General features: G+C 44.0%; 1 protein-coding gene across 1 annotated transcript in view; it reads right to left on the reverse strand.

Annotated features, from left to right (window-relative positions):
- Positions 1–17988, reverse strand: part of pkhd1l1.1 (PKHD1 like 1, tandem duplicate 1) — a 42573-nt gene that overhangs the window by 14441 nt on the left and 10144 nt on the right. Inside the window, exons 23-51 of the mRNA XM_036555503.1 lie at positions 17812–17975; positions 17367–17539; positions 16892–17027; positions 16276–16430; positions 14744–14866; positions 14191–14296; positions 13874–13981; positions 13389–13553; positions 13057–13178; positions 12809–12947; positions 11469–11661; positions 11038–11180; positions 10798–10902; positions 10277–10465; positions 8672–8842; positions 8332–8552; positions 6868–7852; positions 6446–6694; positions 6105–6254; positions 5696–5870; positions 4782–4938; positions 4289–4445; positions 4053–4132; positions 3812–3941; positions 3131–3260; positions 2697–2938; positions 2316–2452; positions 906–1935; positions 52–243 (exon numbers count right to left, since the gene is read on the reverse strand). Of these exons, the coding sequence (XP_036411396.1) occupies positions 52–243; positions 906–1935; positions 2316–2452; positions 2697–2938; positions 3131–3260; positions 3812–3941; positions 4053–4132; positions 4289–4445; positions 4782–4938; positions 5696–5870; positions 6105–6254; positions 6446–6694; positions 6868–7852; positions 8332–8552; positions 8672–8842; positions 10277–10465; positions 10798–10902; positions 11038–11180; positions 11469–11661; positions 12809–12947; positions 13057–13178; positions 13389–13553; positions 13874–13981; positions 14191–14296; positions 14744–14866; positions 16276–16430; positions 16892–17027; positions 17367–17539; positions 17812–17975 (6227 nt within the window). The remainder of the gene's footprint in view (positions 1–51; positions 244–905; positions 1936–2315; positions 2453–2696; positions 2939–3130; positions 3261–3811; positions 3942–4052; positions 4133–4288; positions 4446–4781; positions 4939–5695; positions 5871–6104; positions 6255–6445; positions 6695–6867; positions 7853–8331; positions 8553–8671; positions 8843–10276; positions 10466–10797; positions 10903–11037; positions 11181–11468; positions 11662–12808; positions 12948–13056; positions 13179–13388; positions 13554–13873; positions 13982–14190; positions 14297–14743; positions 14867–16275; positions 16431–16891; positions 17028–17366; positions 17540–17811; positions 17976–17988) is intronic.

Consider the following 17988-nt stretch of genomic DNA (forward strand, 5'->3'; position numbering starts at 1 on the left):
CAGGAAAGGGAACACAAATGAAGGCTTTGACAAAAACAGAGGGTGTCGCACCATGGACATTGGTCAGCATGACATCCTTTGCAAGCAGTGAAGAGGGAGACGGGTTGTTGAAGGCCAGGCGGTGGAAGTTGACGGTGTCATCACAAACGGCCCCTGGGAAACCCACGCTCCACTCTGCGTTTTGTGTGCAGTGAGTCAGGTCCAGCAGCGGACTCACTGGCACCACCTTGTGGTCAGTGTTGCCTGCAGAAAGCATAGCAACCAACTCAGAACAGTGAGGACCACAGAGCTGCTGATGTTCAACTACAAATATGCTTTAATACAACTGCTACACTGCGACAGGTCCCGCAGTGGACTCACTGGCACCACCTTGTGGTCAATATTGCCTGCAGAAAGTGTGCCAACCAACTCAAAACAGTGAGGACCAGAGCTGTTGATGTACAACTACAACTGTCCTGAAGTACAGTGGATACATCGCTACATGATGACTCATTAATAATAGTAGGAGTACAACTGTTGCCAAACTAAGAGTGCTGCTATGAGCGGTAACTGATGAGTTGTGTTACGGCAAGGAAGGCAGAACTCAATATGGTTTCAGGAGCATTACTGTGAATATTGAGGAACTACTTGGTTGCTTAAGTTTCAAATGGAGCAGAGCCCTAAATGTGAATAAGTGAGCACCGTAACTTTACATTTCATTTAGCAGATGCTGTTATCCAGAGTGACTTACATAGGTTACAATTTTTACATTATCCATTTATACAGCTGGATGTTTTACTGAGGCAATTCTGGGTTAAGTATCTTGTCAAACGGTCCCCCTGTGGAGAATCGAAACCAGCAACCTTTTGGTTACAAGCCCTGATCCTTACCACTGTGCTTACACTGCTTTAAAAACAGATAATCACCTGTGAGGGAGCCGTCACTGTCCACCAGCACCACCTCGTGCTCCCACCTGAAGCCGGCCTTGTTGGGGCTGTCGAAGTACCGGATCCCACTGAACCTGGCGCTCCACCCCCCACAGCGGTCCACGCAGGTCCCGTCTATTTTGGCCACCCCGATGGCGGCGCAGGACGAGCGGTTGAAGTTGATGAAGGTGGTGGCCAACACGCTCAAGCCGTCGTCGAGCGGCAGGATGACACCGCGGGTGGAGCAGTATCCGCCGCCGAGGCCCAGCTCGTCCACGTGACCCACGATGGTGCTGTTCTTGACCACCGCCCCGCTGGCCTCCCCCCAGCCTCTGACGTAGGCGGGGAGGATGCGCTTGGCCTCAATGCCCGCCTTCTCGTTGTTGACCATCAGGAAGTTGCTGAAGTGCACCGCCCCTACGTTCACCCACTCCGCCCCTTTCTCGCAGTTCCAGGTGATCAGCGAGCGGAAGACAGCCGGCTCGGGCTGCCAGGATCGGCAGCCGCCGCCCTTCATGGGGAAATACTCCTGGAAGATCCACAAGCCGAACCAGCCCTGGGAGTGCACAGTGTTGTTGAAGAAGTCCCCCAGAGGGACCCTCTTCTGGCAGATGTTGGGATCGTAGGACGGGCCGTCAGGGTTGTCGTGCATGCGGTACCAGAACCCAAAGTGGGTGCCGCCGGCGGCCGCGTTGTGGCGGATGATGTTGTCGGGGTTGGTGACCCAGTAGGCGGCCGGGGTGACGTCATCGTTCAGCAGGCTGGTGCTCTGCTTCACGAACACGGCCAGGTTGTACTGCAGGATATTGCCGGTCTCTATGCCGTCCTCGATGAAGAAGGCGCCTCCCATGATGTCGTAGATGACGTTCCTCTCCACCAGCAGGTGGTGGGTGTTATGGATGGTCACTGCACGGTTGTAGGTCTGGTGGATTGCACATCCTCGGACGTAAGACTTATACTGCAGGTCTCCCATGAGATGCCAGTGGATAGGGTAGCGCCCCAGCCTGAAGGCTTGGCCAGCGTGGAAAATCTGGCAGGACGAAAAGACAAAAGGGTTTCGTAATAATACTATTTGAATAATATTAATAACACTGGAAAAATATTGGAAAACGGAAATCATCCTTCCACTGTCAATGTCATAACTTGTCACACTATGACAGCCCAGAAATTATGATCTCTACATCTAAAAATTTTAGCTATAACACCAAGGTGATCTTTGGAAAAGAGGTTACCAAAGACAGAACGTATACATTTAGTCTATTTACAATTAAACTCCATTGTGTCTGGTTCCCCAAAATTGCTCAAGGGGTCTGTGACAATACTGATCCAGGGTGCTACACAAAAACGAATGTATAGAAAACCACTTAATGAGACTCCTTGAAGTTATTAATAATACCATTGAATAATTACCTCAACATATTCAATTCTTCCAACTGCCAGGTTCTCACTTGGTCTTGGTGCATGGAACATAATACAGCCACCAAACTGGTCACTTCCTATCTCTTCACCAAATCTTCCTTGGAAACAGGTTTGGGTGGCAAATTCCCCTAGAATTGCAAAAGGAAATATAACACTCATAATTAAAGTGTGCAGGCGAAGCTGACATAATCGAGTGAAAACAAATCAGTTCATTACCTTAGCTGTCATGTGAAAGGAAACAAAATGAATACAATACGAATTTGTTATGATGGTAATACAATCAAGCCTTATCAAATATGAGGATGACTGTTGTTCGGGTAAGCAGTCCCTAATCAAGCTGTTCATTGAGAAAAGACAAAATGCAGACTGTACCTGTGTTAAATCCAGCTGGGCAGGCCTTTATCTGGTCATTCCACTCAATGTTGTTTGAGCCTCGAACGACGATGTTCCTCGTGAGGAGGCCCACCTCTGCTCTCCCTTCAAACACTGTTCCATCAGGCAGTGTGACAGACACCCCCAGATGAGCGTACGTCAGTGGCGTCGTCAGGGTCAGGGTCCTCCCATCAGCTGACACTGAGGCTATTGTCCTCACCTCATTTTCCCGTTGGCTATGCCTAAAAATAAAAAATAACAAACAACCAAAGTAATGAAAGTGTATGCTTTGAAATGAAAACCAATGAAAAAGTATACAATATTATAGCAGTGGTTGCACTTCTTGCAGTAAATCACTAGGGACCTATACCTCCCCTTCTGTCCTAAATTTATAGTGTCTTTCCTGTATACAGCCATAAAACACAGTAACGTACCTGTGGCCTGTGGAGGCGATGACAATCTCATCGCCTGCCTTCCAGGTTACAGACTGCTTCAGGGTCAGCGTGGTCGAACCGGCCTCTGCTGTCTGAGCCAGGTGGGTCCATGTGACAGGGACAGGAATACCTGGGAACGAAGTACAAGTTTAGTGCTTTTTCACAGTGAATACAATCAGAAAGGGAACCTATGAAAGCCAAATAGGTAAAAGCCATTCTTAATATACACTCTGCGGTCACTAAAATGCTATCAATTTGGACAGTCCACTAGGCCTAGAAGCCTAAAAGGCTGTGGTAATTGCCCTGAGACATACCCCTGGAACAACACACTGCGTTTTACTGTGTTTGAAGAAAAGGGGGAAATAGAGGGGTGGAGGGAGGCTGTGAACAGCTGACATGGAAAGGAAGTGGGAAAAAGGGATTTCTATAGTGGTGGAAGGGACCAGGCAATCTCTGAAAATTCCCCTCCTGAATCCTCATTTGGAACTTCAATTAATGAATATGTATTATGACAGTGAAATGAAGGTAGTGGTTTGTGGTTCTGCTCAAGCCAATCTGGTAACTTGATCAGCATCTAATTGGGTGAAATGGGGGTGAAATGAGAGCCCTGTGTGCGATGCGCATAAGAACAATAGAACTGATGAAACAGTCTCACTGGAGTGAGGGGAAGGGAAGGGGTACCATGCAAGTCCAGGGTGCCCTCTCTGACAGCTAGAGTCTTGGTGCCATAGACAGGCAGCTCTGGGGAGCGCAGATGCCCGTGCAGTGTGATGATGGCTTTGTGCTGGAACGGTGCGGCCTCTGTGCCGATCTGAGCGGGCACAAGAGATTAAGAAATCAATGTCTGAAGTGGAAACCAGAGTGTGAAAGAGAGATGCCTCCCCAGTGAGAAAAAAAAAAAAAAACAGCGACTGGTTTTTACCTGGAGAACTCCACCATCTGTGATCAGAATATTCTCAGCCTGCAGTTCAATATCTGCTTCATCGAACACCAGTGTTCCACCTGAACACAAAATGCATTATGTGACCAACAAAACCAAAGATTTCATGTGGAACGTCAGTTCTTGCTTTGCACTGGGCTTTTCCAGTAATATCTGAGAGTAAAATTTTCTGTTAGAAATGTTAAACACAGGACTAAACTAGAAGTCAGTTACTCTACCTTGAATGAGGAGCATCTTTAGCACTGGTGTGCTGGTATCCAGCAAGATTGTTTGACCCTTGGTGATGACAGCGAATGTTCCTGCCTCAGGAGGGGAAAGGCCACCCCAGGTGTATTTGGAGGACCAAACGTCGATATAAAAGAAATCAGCATGGTCCTAAAAGCATATGAGGCACAGCATAAATGCATACAGGCTATTGATGTAGTTAAGTTCTGAAAGTCTTTGAAAACAGTTTGTTAACGAAGTCTGGTGTTAGGATTGTCAGCTTTGTGGAATCTACATATTGAGTGTTATGTATTCAGTGAGTAATGACAGTAGTTGGCGCTGTAAGTTTTCAGTACGACCTGTTATGTGTCATTGCAGGTGTTTATTACAATCCAGAAGGGTAGATATGGCTATTCATGTGTTCGGCTGTGTTTGTGTGTCATTCCAGTTTCTGTGCACATAATAAAAACATAATATATCAGTAAACATAATACTGAGTGTACTAACCATCTTAGCAATGCCTCTGTCCTGGATGTTGACTCTGACTTTGGTTTGCTGGGATCTGGGCTGTGCGTTTGTAATGCAGATGATATGGGTGATGTTAGCAGACTCAACATCGCAGACAGACCCTGCAATCGTCACTGTGATTTCACTGCTGTTCATGCTGCAAAAATGAACAAAATTTATACATTTACATTTATGTTCATTCATTTGAATAACGCTTTTATCCAAAGCAACTTGCAAGTGAGGCAGAGTACAACACTGTATGAAAATGGTTTCATTTACAACAGACAATGACAGAAGAACAAAAACAACCACACAGGTGCTAATGTGTGTCAGCTACACTTAGAACTGTTAGGATTTCAGTTGTATTAGGACATTTTGCACATAATTGTTGGTCCACACTCATCACACTACTATTCACTCCCCTGATTAAACTGGAATAAAAACTTAAAAATCATATAAAATAATAATATCATAAAGAAATCATATAAAAGTTAATAAAAAAAATCAAAAATAAAACATAGACTTTAAAAAAATACTGAATATCTGCATTGATGTGATGGTCAGAAGTTTATATATCATATGACAGTTTTTGCATAGTGTCATTTATAATTTTCTCGGTCTTGGAACGGGTACTCTGTTTTCTCATTCTTAAATAAATATACTAAAATTATTTTCAAGAACATGGTTGAGAATTGTCATTCACAAGATGTCTCTCTGGAAATACGTTCTTTCCTTAGCTGTACATGTCTATCACCAACAGAGGGCCACCGAAAAATCATACAACAAACTTGTGTAGGTTTCACATACAATTGGAGCCGTGTTTTGCTTTCGTTGGTTGCCCTGGGATGAATCCTACCCACAATATTCCAACCCTTTGTCTGGGTAAACAGGTGTGTATACGCACTAGGAGATACCTGAAATTGGAGCCGGTAATTGTCAGCCTGGTGCCTCCGGCTGTTCCCCCTCTTCGGGGAGATATTTCCATGATCACGGGTGTCAGAAGGGATTTGTAAGAGAAGCCGTTTGTTAAATTCACTGAACCGTGTCCATTCACAACTTCCACCAAACAAGCCTGTTGCTCTGCAGTACCTGTAAATAAGCACATGAATCACAAGTGCAATTTGGCTTGAAACTTCTACTTCACAGTAATTAAGATTATAAAATACAAGTATTAGTTTGTTTTGGCACTAATCTCAATCCATTGAACTGTCCTCGTCTGAAAATCTAGATCTAGATTAAATATATAAAACGTGCAGAATTTCATTTTCACAAATTGGTGCACAAATTAATTTAAATGTTATAAAGTATGTATCTCTGACTTACCATTGTAAGATGGAGCCTCACAGTACACAGTGGTGGATGTTGATATTTGTCTCTGCACTTCACACTCTTTCCCACAGACCAACACACGGGAAGAGTTAGGGTCGAATCCGGAACCTTCTACACTCAGAATGGAACCTCCACCATAGCCTCCTACACAGTGAAAAAAGGAAATTGGTCACACACAATGAGTGAATGAATGAATGAATGAAATTAAATGGAATGGAATTAAATAGAACGGAATGGAATGGAATGAAACAGAATGAAAGAGCATTCTCTACTCTACAACTTTACATTACAACATTCACATCCACTAGCAGATCAACTGGCATCAGGTGTATTACCTTCGTTGGGCGTGACTCGAGTAAGCAGCAGTTCGTAGTTAAAGACAGACCGGGAATCAGCGTAGCCTTTGACAGCGTGGCGGAGCATGACCGGGAACATGCCTCCAGCATGGTCTCCCACAGTGCATTGTATCTGTGTGTCGTTTAGTGCAGACACATTGCACAGCGCATTGCCGATAGTGACAGACACCTGCTGGAGGTCTGAGCCAAATCCTGATCCAATTATAGTGACCACTGACCCACTGGAACCTGTAATATTTAAAGGAGAATTAAAGAAGCCATGAGGGAGTCTTGACTTCTCAATCCAAAGTGAAACACACATGAAACATTACAAAACATTACAAAAATCGGAGTGCTACATTGTAATGTACCCATCCAGTTCGAGGTGGGTAATAATTCGATTACAGATTATTAGACTATACCTGTTTGTGGGGTTACCGATGTGATGACTGGTGTTGCTGCTTGGGAATATGTGAAGTTCAGCACAGGATATTCCACTGAGAAGACTCGGATCTGCACTGCAACACTGCCCGCGCTGTGAGCTGGGGTTAGACAACGTACTTCATCTGGCATCACCCAATCGATACTGCAGGCTGAGCCACCCACAGTCACAGAGGTGTTCCCCGGGGCAAAGCCGTTTCCCGTGATGAGCAGAGGGGTCCCGCCTTTGACGCTCCCAGAGGCCGGGGTGAGCGTGGCCCTGGGGAGGCTGGTCAGGGTGGCGACTCCTGAGGCCAGGCCTTTGCTCATGATCACCACCTTCAGGACGTGGTCGCCAGCGGGCAGTGGCCCCACGCTGAGGGTTATGTTGTCGTCGGTGATGTTGGTAACCTCGAGCATCACGTCGCCCGCGAAGACAGCAACATCATCCAGGAGGGTCCCGAACCCTGAGCCGGTGACGGTCACCGCTGTGGCATTGCCGCTGACGCTGTTGGGGAAAACGCCCATGATGCTGGGGACCAGCACAGAGGAGTACTGGAAGGCGCAGCTGGAGTGGCAGGTGGTGGCTACCCCGCCCACACGAATCTCCGCGTTCCCAGCGCGCGGCGCGGAGGGGGAGGTGTCACAGACGACGGCGGTGTAGTTGACGGACAGGACGGAGCAGGGCACCCCCGCCAAGCTCGCCGTCACAGCCGGGCCGGCCGAGAAGCCGGAGCCTCGGATGATGACCCGGGTGTGGCCGGTGGTGGCCCCCATGTCGGGGCTGACGGAGTCAATGACGGGCAGCACAACAAAGCGGCGCTGAAACTCGTTGGCAGCGGAGGTGATGGCCGCGCCGAAGTTATTTACCCGGACAGAGACCGGATGGGCGACGCCGACCTCCACGCCACTGTCTGGCTGGAGGCGACAGTTGATCTCGGTATCGGTGCTGTTGATCACATGGCAGGCACTCCCTCCAACTGTTACCTGTGTGACAATGTGTCAATGACACAAAGCATGGAAAATACAATTGGAGGAATGACTATCCTGATAAAAAAAAAATTCAATTTGAACTGAATGAAGTCTGTGTACAAACGATGCCTGTGTACTTAATTTTACTGTGTGCGGAATAATTTATAAACTAATGTTTTAGAAATGTAATTCTAGTATGTCCAGTTGTTTTGATGTAATAATATTAATTTTTACAATTAAACAATGTGTTGAAACTTCCAGACCAAAGGGGAATACCAACCAACCAAAATGGAAATGCCTAGTTTGTAATTTTTGTCTTTTAGCATTTTTAACAGGCATACTGTCAATAAATGGGAAATAAATAAGTAAAATATTTTGCAACAAAATAAATAGGTCCATGAAATATAGTATGACCAACAAAACTGCCTACAGACAGTTAATGTAATCATTTCTTTAATATATATAGTTTAGTATTTGTAGGCATAATGTATCACCTCGTTGGCACAGCTGGTGTTGCTGAAGCCCTTGCCCTCTATGCGGATGATGTCGTGGACGGTGCCCCTGTCCGGCGTGATGCGAAGAACAGCAGGAGACACGCAGGCTGAAAAGCTGAACGAGAAACTGTCGGCTTCAACCCAAGCAGACTCCAGGTCCTCGAGGCAATCGGGCTCTTCGGAGATGCACTGTGGCGCAGACCTGCGGCTGCGCTCCGCACCTGAGTTCAAACACAATTTGCAGTCTCAGTATCAAGTATCGAAGGATGTTTTCAATGTAATTTAAGATGGTTCTTCCCTTCAAGCGTGCAGTAGCTGGGAAATCTCGCTGGACATTTACCAGGCGTGTATTTTGCCTCCATTCCTCCAACGGTGACACTGAACCTGCTACGCCTGTCTTCCAGCGGCCTGACCTTGACCACTCCTTGCATGGATGTCCTGTACCCGTCATCCACATACCCACTGCTATAGTAGTAGACACCGGGAGCAGTGAAGCGATAACTGAAGAACCCTGGAGAGGGAAGAAAAATGCATGATTAAACTGCGAGTTTTATATCCTCTTGGAAAGCAAATGTTTGCAGGGTGGAATTTACTATTTATTGAACAATGTATCATGTGTGGCACGGTAGTATAGCGGTAAGGAGTAGGACGCGTAACTGAAAGGTTGCTGGTTTGATTCCCTGCTGGGGCACTGCTGTTGTACCCTTGGTAAAAGTACTTAACCCAGAATTGCCTCAGTAAATATCTCGTTATATAAATGGGTAACATGTAAAAAGTTGTAACCTGTGTAAGTTGCTGTGGATAAATCTACTAAATGACAATAATGTAATGTAAGCATGGAAGCCAGAGCCACTGGGGAAAATGACACTCTTTAAGCACATATTTTTTTAAAAAACATGTTTATGATTATTCGTTTTTCCAGGGGATTTTTTTTTTTTTGTTCTGCCCCTGGATGCCCTGAGGCCAAGCAGTTCTGCTTCCGTGAGACATCTTATGCAATAGTTAATAATCACACACTGAGCGTCGGCTACTGTTTAGTCACCACACAAATACAGGCTGCCTTTGGCGTGACTTTTCAACAAAGACACCATTGTAACTTTCCTTATAGTGTGCACTTACAGACAGCCAAGATTTGAATATGGCCTTTGCATAGACATAATGTATATGAAAAGATGTACAGTCGCCACACCATCACATTATTTTTTTAGGATAACTGCTCGGCAGTGGAGAGAACGTCATATAGCAGCTTTTATCAAACATGGTTTCTTGAGTTCTTTAAACCTGACACAATTTTACTCTCACATGTTTAATCCACACACAAATGGCATGGATCTTTATATGCACAAATGTTTATGCATGCAAGGTATTTTTGGTATTTTTGCATAGTGACAAAAAGGCGTTGTGTAAGAGATGTTTCATAAAGTGATGATTGAAAGTACTTGTTTGTGACGCCAACGCATGTGGAAAATGTGGACATAAGGTAAGCGGGTGAGCATAATCAAATTGATCAAAGAGACAGATCAAAGCTGCTGCAGATTACTAAACTGAAGTTATTCATGTTATGTATTTTAATGTAACGTGTTCACTGTATATGATATGGTGCTAAGTGCATAATGGGGGGATGAGGAACTAGGAAATTTTGAGCAGGATTTATTGGTTTTCAACAAGGATTTACATCATGCATGACTTCATAGAAACTCAGCAAACTGGCACTTAAATTGCAAAATTGTTCCTGGGGAGAAACTTGACAACCACCTTCATGTAGGGGGCTTTCACCATCCCCACTTTTCCAGTAACTTTTTTATTTTTGAAATACTGCAAGTGACTTATTTAGTGATGTTGTGAAACCAAGCTGCATTGAGCAACTGCATGGATGGCTTACTGGATGACATATCAACCATGTGACACATCAAACATCTGTGCTGTAACGGCGCGGGGTCCATACCAGACCCGGTCTTGGTCTCCCCGCTGGAGAAGGCCACTCCGTCGTAGGTGGTGCTGCTGGGGGTGGAGACGCTGAAGACTCTGTAGCCCAGCCCCGGGATGAAGGAGGGGGCCTCCCAGCGCCACGTCACCGTGTCCCCCACTGACACCGTCAACGAGGAGGGGCTCCAGGCGTAGCCCTCCCCAAATTCTGAAACACAGGTTGATGTCTGTGAGTGAAAAATTCCTGCTTGGCCGCATTGTCTGTGCTGTCACGGTTGTCATAGCAAAAAGAGAGGCCTATATTTAAGGGTGGCAATTAACGTCAACTATTGCTTATTTTTAGAGTGATAATCCTCATGTTTCTTAACCACAAAAAAACACCCAGCACAGTCTATACCCTCAGGGATAATGGAAGCAGTCCACGCACTCTTTTGAGCACTGTGTGGAATTAGCATCTCCATTGTTCTTCTCCTTCATGTTCTGCCAGTCTGATTGGCACATGGTCAAACAAGGTAAGAGGGTGAAAGAGGGGAAACCTACCAGGGTGGGAGCCTTGATTCGTCACCATGTGGGTCCGCTCTTCGGGCTCAGTGACACACTCTAGCTGGTGCTCAGATGCGTAGGTGACTCTGCACAGTGTACTTCCTGTGAAATACATTGGAGCCCACTCTGTCATGCCATAAAAGTATCATTTACACAGATCAGAAGATGAGATTTTTCAAACTGGTCAAACTGATTTGTGCTGTGTGACAGGTGTCAAGCACGCCATGCTACCCTTACCCATTGTGACTTGGTTGTCAGCCATGTTGGCGCTGAACCCTGATCCAGTGATTGTCACCTCTGTGCCCCCATAGAGGGACCCTTGTACCGGTGAGATGCTTGTCACCTCGAGAATGTACTCTATCGTGGTATTCATGCTGCTGCTAAAATAGAGTACAAAATAAAAGATAAATACAGTAGCCTGTTTCTTAGACCTTAGAGTTAAATATCAAGAAAATTACTGAAATAACACAAACGGCTCTTTTTATGCTTTTTTTAAATTGTTTTGTGAACTGACATTCGCCATTTTGTTTTAAATCACATATGATGACTGGAAGTTGCTCTGGATAAGACCATCTGCATGTAAAGTAATGTAACTTAATGTAACGTAATGTAATGACTGAAATATGTCAGATGTGTGTTATAAACACGAACATCAGTAGATTTCTTACTTGGTTTTGGCATAGCCCCAGTTTCCTACTTGCACGTGCACGTCATACAAAGCTGGGGGAAGCGCTGGCAGCTGGCAGGTGATGTTGTAGGATGACCATTGCACAAGCCTGCATTCTGCCTCACCAACGAAAACCGAAGTCTGATTGGCCTGATCTTGAAGGTTGGCCCCAAGGATCGTGAGAATTGTGCGTCCTGAAGCACAGGAAAATAAGGAATGACAGACCCAATGAGGTTCATTCATTTCAAGCCCCAGTAGCCTGATATACCCCTCCACCTCAGTGTGCGTGACTGATGAGAAATTAGAGCAACATGATCCTTCCTTGTGACTGACATCTTTGTTACTGTTTTGCAATAGCAGTGATAACTTCTTTCACCACAGTTAAACTGTATCAGAAAGACAAGCCCAGGCACAGCTGATCTGATAATGGCTCCAAATGACTTCATGTTACAATAGCCTAATGATTGGATGAACTGTAAAACCTGCTCTTCGGCATTGCATTGGTTTGGCATGACGCAAAGAATGAGGTGTGCATGAGAGTTCCAAATGTTCAAAGAGACAGGCAAGACAATTGGGCCAACTTAAAACCACGGCAGCAATTCCTTCCCAAAGCACCGCACTGTTATTTGGGGACACGCAGAGACACCCAATACTTAAATTTTATTGTTCTAGTTTCTCAGTCTGACAGCTGTAACTATGTACATACCTATTAGTGCCCATTACAAGTGCCTAACACAAGGTGTTTGTCAGCTCAACTTGGTTCTGTGAGTGCAGGTATTTTTCCAATGCATTCTAATGACTTGGTAACTGTCTATTAAACATCTAAGTCCAGGAAACGTGGTATAGCAATACAGACCTGCTGCTCATACGCATGGTATAACAATGGCTCTAGAAAATGCTCCAAAGCAGATTAACAACAATTAACAAAAATGTTGATTTTATTTCTTCTGTTTTTTTGTTGTTGTTTGGGTGTTTTACCGTACATAGTTTTATGTGATCTCCCTAATGCTTATATAATGATAATAAATACAATCATATAAGGCTGCACAGCAATAGATGAAAAAGAGAAGACTGAAAAATTTTCTGTGCAGGGCAATAGTGACCCTACAACTATCTTTATGTACTGCTAACTACCCAAAATAAAAATGTCTGTTGTTATTGTGCTGGAAGTGACTCTGAATAAGAGTGTCTGCTAAATGAATGTAATGTGATGTTGTACAGTTTATTGCAGTCATCATTAAAAACAGTATGGTGACCACAATAGCAATGTATATGCAGTAGATAGTGCTTGGATGATGGATAGGGTGCATTACCAGCTTCCCTTCATGAATTTCAACTCACCCAGCACAGTTGTTCTCAATGGACTCATATCCGTAATCCAGGGTGTCAAACCGTCATCGTAAGTGAAGGAGTCACTTGCTGACACATTCATTTCCCACATGTGGTTCCCTAAGGTCACCTCATAGGATCCTGCTTCTCCCTGAAAGCGAGTTACATGAGTAATTGCAAACGTATGAATGCACTAGCTCTGATGGACTTCGGTTCTTCCACCGTAGCAGCACTTCCCGTGTGGGTAAGGTCACACTCACCGGTGGCGTCCTGCACCTCAGTTCATCCAGATGCACTGAGACCACGGCACACATCGCTGTACCGATCATTACCGTCGTGTGATTGCTGAAGCCATATCCAAGCACTGTTAGCAGACTGCCTCCTTTTAAACAAACGGACACACAAGTGCCATTAGTTCACAGGGATATGATAGCAGACATCTCCAAAGTTATCACAGTTACATTACAAGATTATCACTGTTACATTACAAGGTTATCACAGTTACAAGATTATCACAGTTACACTACTAGACACAGAGTCTAGTTTTCTTTCATGCAAATGGACACTGGATCAAAGCCTCCCGTGGACGTACCAGCGATGCTCCCCGAGGTTGGCGAGATGGAGAAGACTCCCATTTGGTTTGTGAAGTTGAGCCCTGCATTTCCACTGGGTTGTGCCAGACCCAGTCCATCGAAGCTCAGAGTCACCGGGTGGGTGCCAGCACTCGCGTTTCCAACTCTGCAGGTCAGTGAGGAGCCTGGAAAACACATTACATTACATTGCATTACATTGCATTACATTAGGCAGATACTCTTATCCAGAGCGACTTACATAGGCTACAATTTTTACATGTTATCTATTTATACTGCTGAATGTTTACTGAGGCAGTTCTGGGTTAAGTACTTTGCCCAAGGATACAACAGCAGTGCTGCAGCTGGGAATCGAACTTGCAAACTTTCAGTTATGAGTCCTGCTCCGTACCACTACACTATACTGCTGCACATAGATAGCTGCTGACTCCATCTTCCTTCTTTCTCTTGCTCAGCAGGGAGGGACAGTCTTTGTGTGTTAACTTACTATGCAGCTCCAGGACTGAGCACTTCACACCTCCGACTAAAACCGTGGCGTTAACACTGGCAAAACCAGTCCCCGTGATGGTTAAAATGGTGCCCAGAGCGTATGATCCTGAAAGACACAAGAACCAATAACAGACACTTTTACAAAATTGTAAAATAAGTAAGCTTTCAAAAAAAAAAATATGTAGGTAAAATAAAAAAGTTTTCGAAAAATGGAATACTTTTTCACTTATTACTCTCAGCAGTGGAAACCCAACAGTTGGGACAGTGCCTGATTAAGTCAAGCTGACAGGAAAGGGTTAAATCAGCAATGATGACCTTGTGAGGGGCTGATCCCTGTGATGGTTGGGGTCTTGGCTGCACTCCATTCGAATCCACAGTCTCCTTCGCATTTAGATGGGATGCCATTGATTAAAACCTCAACCTGGAAGCATGTCACAGAAAGGCTTGCTTACTATATGCACTGTAGTAAAGGCCTTCTAAATCAGCCATCTTGTGGATGCCATGGTGTGCAAGTCAGGAATGTGTCACTGTATTGTAGGATGATGCAGGTACACAGAAAACAGACTGTTCTTTCACACACCTACATAAATACAAGATAGACTAGCTTCTGTGACTCATCCACTGTCACACAACATTGCAATTCTAATCCCTTAGGCAAGGCATTTTGTACATAGCATTCCACCACACAGCAGACATGACATGATAAGAGAACAACAAAACCAGTGACAAAAGCCAGCTGAATCTTCAGTACACCATGCTTAATATTCCACGGGCACACAGCCAAGAATTGTACAGAGATACCTGCTACCATTACACCAACATGCGAAGCTTTCTGCACGAGACAGGTAGTTAGGTACCATTTGTATACCTGTGGTTTGGATGCAGGCACGCGCAGGAAATCCCCCAGGAGCTTGCTTTTGAACAGCCCTCCCTGTATCTGAACGTTGACTCTCATTCGCGGGTTCACCCCCACAACAGAGGAGCTGTTGATCTGGTTTAGGAGGAATGATATTGGGACATTTAGGTCCAATAACAAAGTAGAGCATTCAAACAAGATGGACTAGATCAGGTTAACTCTATGACAGAGTTGGACTTATCTCTTTAATCTGTTTACATATTTGCTTCAGAAAACATACAATGAATGGCAGCGATTACCTCATGACTCAATTAGATAGGAAAAGAAGTATAATTTATGGGAATATTCCAATCAATTAAATAGTGGTAATTTTTCATCAAAGTTAAAACGTAAATATTAAATATTAAATATCTTGTGCTTAATGCTTATCTTACAGTCTGAATATAAAACCAGTTACAGGCATATTCTGAGTTCATGTGAACAAGAAAATCAGATGGTGAAACACAACAGATGCACGTGACATGTTAAAATGTTCATTATCAACTTCAAAGGTGGGCTTACGCAAGCCTTGATTATTTCTGTATAGGAACAGAAGTTCATCCACATTCTTTTCTTTGAACCAAGACCTCATTTTGTTGAAAGCATGTTTTTTTTACAGTGCTGGCTTGTGAGCTCAAAACAGAAATTATCCTGTTTTTCTTTGTGAACAAATGTACCATTCAGTACCAAAAACTACAGCTGTGCTGTTCCTCTCCACTTTACACTAGAGAATTTAAATGATAAAACAGAATGCAATAAATTCAAATGAATTTAACCCTTACGTGGACCACAAATTCAACATAAAGACAAATTGGCCTGTAACCGCATTCTGCACAAGCTTTTAGTGAGAAGTACAACAAGGGCTACCAAAGAAACTCTGTTCAGAAAATCAGTACACTCTGCTGAGAGTTTAAGACACAGAACCTGTGCAAATGAATTGATCTTTGCGTCATCATTATGCCTTGGTTTCAGGCATGGCAAACAAAGGCATGCCTGTCCACATGGTCAGATAATCCGTGGATGTGTCCAAATACTGCATCATTTTGCAGCAGGAAGAAAAAAAACATCTCCACAAGATAGCATTAAAAGAAAGGGAAATAGCTGCATACTCTAATGGAATTATTAAAACAATAGAAATAATTTTTGTTAATTAAGAAGAACAAATGAAAAGAGGGTGAGAGTAGTGATACAAATGAAGGGTAAATTTAAGACATGTCTGTTTCGAGCACACAAGTGAATCATCACTACCAGGAACTACATATCACTGAAAGCTGAGATTAGGCTGTGCATATTGTGATGAGTGTGAAAGGAAAATGGGTAGTCAATCTGTAAAGGATCAACATTATGAAATATCATGATGATCAATCACGCAACACTGCCAATAATGAGTGGTAATTTCATATGTTGTCCCAGCCTTAACTTAAAGACAAAAAAAAACACGCTGAAATTCAAGTTTTAAGCATGACTGATGCATGCTTTCCCCTGAGAGAGTGCTGAAACCACACCTCAATGACCGGCTGACTCCCAGGGTTGGACAGATACTTCACTCTCCAGTTGTGGCCCTTGCAGCTTCCAGAGCGGGTCACTTGAAGCTGACCCATCTCTGGGATCCCCTGCAAGGCGTACTGGAGGTCTTCCGCTGACATGTTGACTGGCAGGCCTGTCGTTGAGTTAACATCAGTTAAGTGAAACAAAAAGTCCCAGATCTCTGAAGCATTCACTCCAATACATGTAGCAACAATGTTGAATTAATTATTAATTTCATTTATTAACAATTCATTAATTTATACCTAGACATTGCTTCAAGTATCTATGAATTCAGTTTGACATGCCTGCTATAGATATTCTGTTAAATGCCTTATAAACACAGACTAAAGAGAAACGGAGACTGCCCTGATAAAGAGTTTTTAAATAAATCACTTCCCTATTTGTTCCATATATTTTATATTATAATCTTTTAAAGTGGCATGGAGGTGTTAAAATAACATTTCAGGTGTTGAGCAACTGAGCCATCGACAAAAGCTCAAACAGATATCCTCAACAACAGAAATTCAGAGTCAGAGTGTCCAGGATGGAGCGTGCCTGTTTTCGTGACCTAAAAATCCCTGCGGACATAATTACCTTCAATGCGTTTGCCATAAACCTCCACATCAAAGGTGCCAGACAACGGGGGACTGGCTCTCTGAACTCTGGTCACAGTGACACCTGCACCTCCCTCCCCAAACACTGCCAAGTCCTCACTGCTGTTAGACACCTTCTGCAGGACAACGAGAAGAATGGAGTTAGCGTAAAACCTGCAGATTGCAAACCTTTCACAAAAGGGCCAAACTGCATAGCCTAATCTGCAAATATATAATAATATAAAGCCAGATGCAAGAGTGCATTGTGTAAGCACCACTGCAGGTACCTCTTTGACCCTCTTAATTATCCTCTTTGATCAATAACACACACACACACACACACACACACACACACACACACACACACATACATGCATGCATACATCCATGTAATTCCAGCTGCTTCATAGACTGTGAGACAATACCAATTGTCTGTTTAGAATTCGGAGGCATAATCATTTTTGTGTTTAATTCACCTGTAGGAACCTGATGGCCATCAGAGGGAAATCATGGCCGCAGTTGTAGGGCGTGGCAGTGATGTCATAGCTGACACGGGAGGCCTCTGGTCCTTGCGATTTCAGCACTGAGATCTGTTCAACGAAGAGGCCCAAGCTTACCAGAGCTGGGGGCTTCCGTGTCTGGACAACAGCTGTCCAGAGAAGAGTGTTAAGGTCAAATAATCACGTGCATGTAGCATGCAATAAGGCACAAAAGTCTATAATATGTGATGATCATATATATGATGAACACACACACAGCCGGGGGCTGAAATTATAAATTTTGTCATTTTTATAAACATTTTATACTGAATGATAAAAACCATTCTAGCTTTCTAGGTTTATTTGATGTGAGGCTGCTAAATCTCGAGTCAGTATTACGACTGCTAAGAATTAAAAATTAAATGAAATAACTTGTGTTTACCGTTGACATTGAGTGTTGTGGCTCTTCTCCCAAGATAAACAACATCCACATAGAAATCCTGACTTGGGGTTTCTCTGTAGAGGTAGAGGTCTAGGAGCTTGAAGTCACTTCCAGCATATGCTGACTGCAGCGGTGTCAGCAGGTCAACACAGGTGTAGCCCCAACTGTAATTAAATT

Source organism: Megalops cyprinoides, chromosome 21 (assembly GCF_013368585.1).
Source record: "Megalops cyprinoides isolate fMegCyp1 chromosome 21, fMegCyp1.pri, whole genome shotgun sequence".
NCBI classification, from domain to species: Eukaryota; Metazoa; Chordata; class Actinopteri; order Elopiformes; family Megalopidae; genus Megalops; species Megalops cyprinoides.